We start from the raw sequence: 5081 nt of genomic DNA, 5'->3' as shown, positions 1-5081 counted from the left end.
TTTACTAATGTTATCTTTTATATTTGTCTACCTTTTTCGTTCCCCCAACTTGAATAAATTTAATGTTTCTTATCAATATATTAATCATTCTAATCTACTCATGACCAAATTTTCTTGAGCGACTTTCCCTCATCTCTTCATCCTAGGGGACCATTCCTATCTTTAAGTCAATTTTCACAATTCAAATCCTATATTTTATTGAATTTTCACTTGACCATATATCTTAACATTCTCATTTAAGCTACACTCATTTTCTGAATATGTTCCCTCTTAACAAAGTTTATTATACGATTTGTGTGATTTTGATTAGCTTTGTTCTTTTAGTTTGTTAACTTCTTTATTTAGGTAAAGTTTTTTAATAATTATTTAAAAGATTATTTTTGTCAATTTTTAACAAATAAGCAAGAAATGGAATGCTAAAACTAATTCAAAATTTACTATAAAATGTTTACAAATTGATGTGAAAATGAAAATAGTAAAGATTTGAAAAAAGAAAAAAGAAAAGAAAAGACTAATGGTAGGGATATTACAAAATTTACTAAATAAACCTTACAAATTGATATATCAACAATCACCAAAAAAAAAAAAAAAAAAAAATGTAATCTTCATTTAATATGTTGTTGAGGAAAATGCTAAAGTTAGTACAAATTTTAATATAAAAGCTTTACAAATTGTGTATTGGGTTCTAATACAATAACAAGCCACAAAACCACTCAAAATCCATTGCAATTGAAGAGATGGTATTTGTATAGTTTCATTTTACTGTTTGTCAATACTTTCTTGAACAAATTAATGGCAAATCGTTATAGATTTGTTATACAATGTTCCTAAATACTTGAGTAATTTTTTAAGTGTTTACAGCTTTTTTATAGTGTTCTTCATCTTCATTTTCTCATTAGTATATTCTTTGAGATTTTAAGAAAACAAATTCAATTTTGTGTTTAAAATTATTTATTTATCTATTCACTATTCACATGTTGGATTAGATCATGATACTATCTACACAATACATTTTTTTTCTTTTTTCTTTTTTAAATTCCTTTACTTTTTTCCTCTTTGGAATTGTACTCTTGGTTTTTTTTTTTTTTTTTTTTTTATTAAGGAAAAATAGTTGCAATCATCATTTATAAAGCTACAACCATCATTTTTGCTTGGGATCAACCTCCTATTTCTATTGCATGACTTCAAAACCTTATTAAAAATTTTGAATTTGATTATGCATTGGGTATTTGACTTGATCACATCACATTTGATATGTTTTACATATTCGGGAGAATGAGTTTGACTTTAATGTGAGTTTTATTTTTCACTTTCTTTTTTATTTTGATTGTAGTTTTGTTATTTTTTTTTTTTTTTTTTGAAATACAATTTTTAGTGTTTTGGATTGTAGTGTGAAAATTTTGGGTTTGAGAAAGTTTTTTTTAAAACTAAAAGAATAATTTCCAAATTCTGTATAATTTTTATTGAAACATAAGATATTATAAATAAATTTTATTAAAAAAATGAATATTTTCGCTAGCTTACCTTTTGAATTTCTGATAAAAATTGTATTGATTTCATTTTGGTACAACAAAAATTATACATATTACATTTACCTTTTGAGTTTTATTATCACGCACTAAGGGCAGTTGTACATGTACCTTAGGAGAGTCAAATGAACTTCTCAACCAGCTAGTTAATATATATATATATATATATACCAAAAATAAAATTTTGAACACCCTGAACCTTTTTTATTTTTTTATTCTCAACTAAAATAAGTTTGAATATAATTATCTTAATGCTACTTTCACAGTATTTTCACTGTAAAAGTTTAGTGGCGAGTTCTAATTAGTTGTTATTTGGACCCACAACTGACATCACTTTTTTACCTACTATAAACAACTTGTCACCTAGATTTGGTTGTGAAGTTTTTGTGAAAGTGTTGTGTTAGTAGCACTACTATTAAAATATTTAATTTTATTAAAAAAAAATGTTTCAAATTTTTGCTCCTTTGTTATTTAATAAAAAATAAAAAAATAAAAAACCTTATCTCTAGAACTCTAGCTCACTTTAGCATTGACAGTGGAATGAAGCTATTTTTCCCTACACTTTTCTTTTTCATTAGCAAAAAATTACACCACCTATACCACCAACATATATTTATCTATATATATATGATTCTTTCTTTATTATCTCTATCTTTTTTTCTCCCTTCTATGTTTTCTTAGTTTTTCTCTCTATCTTATCAAATAGTTTGATAAGTTATCTACAGATTTCCAAGTCCAAAAAGTATTTTTCCATTTGTTCTCATTCCAAGAAAGTGACCACATGTATGGTTAAAAAGCCATACATTTTCAAAAGTAAAAACTTATATCAATTACAATTTTTTTTTTTTAATTTCACGTTTATTCACAATCCAATTCCCAGGTGTGTTACTTTTCTTATTTATCATACAATTTTATTTAATTGATAATACATATGAATATAATAAGTTATTATTAGTTTGACAAAACTGTATGATTAGTTATTTAATTCTATTTGTTCATGCATTCAATGATTGTTGTCATATCGATCTTTAAACTATTAATAACTTTTTTAGGCTATTGTACAATATCGTTGTATTGTATACTAAATTGTATTTAGAATACTATTTTAGATTATTGTATATATAAGGACAAAGTTTAGTTTCAAAATTAGTTGTAGCCTAAATCTACAACTTTACTCAATAAAATAAACATTGCTACATATTTTGAAAATTTAACCGTTGAATTACATGTTCTTTATACTTTCAATACACATGTCAAATTTTTTGTCAATTGGATATTATTTACTATATGATCTATAAGTTTATATTTTATGCTTAATTTTAAATTGCAAAAACTTGCAATTTAAACAATTTATTGTATTTAGAATACTATTTTAGATTATTGTTTATATAGGGACAAAGTTTAGCTACAAAATTGGTTGTAACCTAAGACTACAACTTTACTTAATAAAATAAATATTACTACATATTTTGAAAATCTAACCGTTGAATTAGACATTCTTTACGCTCTCAATACACTAGTCAATTTTTTTGTCAATTAGATATTATTTACTATATGATTTATAAGTTTATATTTTATATATAATTTTAAATTACAAAAACTTGCAATTTAAACAATTTATTGATGATATAACTATTATTTTTATATACAAGATAGAAATTTCACTTTGGCCTAATCTAAGTATATGTGTGTGTGAGACTCCCTCTTGGAGACTTGAATTCTAGCCTTTGCTCCCCACACCCCACAAACACTTAATATATTTAGAGTGACCATTATGCCAAAAATGTGCAGTGGCATATAACTATTGTTCTTTAATATGGAAGTTGTATACACATAAAAAATGGCAAATAACAACTTACCCACATATAGCTCGGCCGAAATTTAAGCTGTTTATCTCTAGTTTAAAATTTGACACTTTACTCACTTGAAGTTAACTTAATTAAAATTCCGTAACTCACTTCTATTAAAAAACAGGATTAAACATGTAATTTTGCTCTATTTTTATGTCTCTTTCTTCCAAAAACACAAAAAATACAAAATCAAATAAGATCAGAAAGAATCTAGCGAAATACTTGTATCAAGGGATTTCAAACTACAAATAAACAATTTAAATTTTAATTAAACCTCAAATTGGTAAAGTATCAAATTTCACCCCACTCACAGCAAATTCCCAACTCCACCACTATTGACCTCCCCAAAAAAATTTTCTGGAGCAGCAAAACGGACAGGTCAGCAACTAGTATTTATAAAAATAAAGTATATGTGTATCCGCTCTATATAGCGCGGCATTAAATATTGACTGCCAACAGTTGCTTTCCTGTTGATTTCGTACAACCAGGCCCAGATGAGTTGGGATAATATTTAATATAATTATCACACGTCAACCACGAAGAAAAGAAACAGCTCTCTTAATAACTGTTTTGGAAAGAAGTGCAAGCTATATCACGGTTTATTTTCTTTCAACGTCTTCAACATCTATTTCCCTCTCTCACAATAATCATGGGGTTAGTCTGTATTGCAATGAAGATAGCAAAATCCATAATCATTAGATTTTTACTAGGCATGCTGGGCCATATAAAGTTCATTGTTATGGTGGCACTTACACGTCTAGGTCTGCTCAAACCGCCAGAACAAGCAGCTGAGACTGAAGAACATTCCACTAGTTATGTTCTTGTAATGGATGGTTTAACTCCATCACTAATCGCAGTCGACAGTCTAATGGTGTTGATCAAGAAGAGGGTTCCTGTGATAGAATATAGTGGTTTTGTTGAAAGACATAGAGCACTGAATGATGATGAAGACGTGGATATGGAAATGGAATGTTCTGTCTGCTTGAATTGCGTGGAGAGAAGCCATGAGATCAGAGAGCTTTGTAATTGCTACCATGTGTTTCACAAGGAGTGCCTGGATAGATGGGTGGATGAAGGTCAGGTGACCTGCCCTTTGTGCAGAACTCTACTGTTTCCGGCAAAGACAGAGAGGATAATTTAGATGTTATAAGAGATATCAAGGTAGTATATTTGTTTGGTTAAAGTATGAGACAGGAGCTAGTGGGCTCACAAATCTCAGCTTCAGGCATCAATGATTCTATATCACTTATCTGAACTTTTTGAATTGGCTCCAGATTGTCAGAAGACATGATGAATATGATGTGTAAAAAACAAAAAATTATGGAAATCACCGTACACAATTCTGATTATGATGTGTAAGGAGTGTATACTATTTTGAGTGTGTAACAATATACGTTTCTTAAGTTACTATGCTTCACATTGTCTCTAGGGCAGTGATTATCACAAATCTGTCCGGCTTCATTGTCATTGTTTTCCTTTATTATGGATATTCATGAAAAAATAATGCATAATAGACCATTATGGCATTCTTAGACTCTCACGTGTGCTTGAAATCATCGCACATGGCACTAGTAGAAATCATTCGCCATGAAGTCGGAATCGCATGAAATTTGGCAGGTTAAAGCGAAACAACCTTCTGAGCAATAGTCATCTCCTTGTCACGAGGTACTTCCTAAAAATAGTGAATTCCTCCATGTAGACC

General features: G+C 28.4%; 1 protein-coding gene across 1 annotated transcript; it reads left to right on the top strand.

Annotated features, from left to right (window-relative positions):
- Positions 1-4028: 4028 nt before the first annotated feature.
- LOC115966345 (probable E3 ubiquitin-protein ligase XERICO) lies at positions 4029-4686 on the top strand. Its single transcript, XM_031085593.1, has 2 exons — positions 4029-4460; positions 4654-4686. Exons 1-2 carry the CDS (start codon positions 4029-4031, stop codon positions 4684-4686), a joined length of 465 nt encoding a protein of 154 aa, XP_030941453.1.
- Positions 4687-5081: the final 395 nt, after the last annotated feature.

Source organism: Quercus lobata, chromosome 11 (genome assembly GCF_001633185.2).
Source record: "Quercus lobata isolate SW786 chromosome 11, ValleyOak3.0 Primary Assembly, whole genome shotgun sequence".
NCBI classification, from domain to species: domain Eukaryota; kingdom Viridiplantae; phylum Streptophyta; class Magnoliopsida; order Fagales; family Fagaceae; genus Quercus; species Quercus lobata.
The sequence above is the reverse complement of the archived record's forward strand: the minus strand, read 5'-3'. Positions and strand labels throughout refer to the sequence as shown.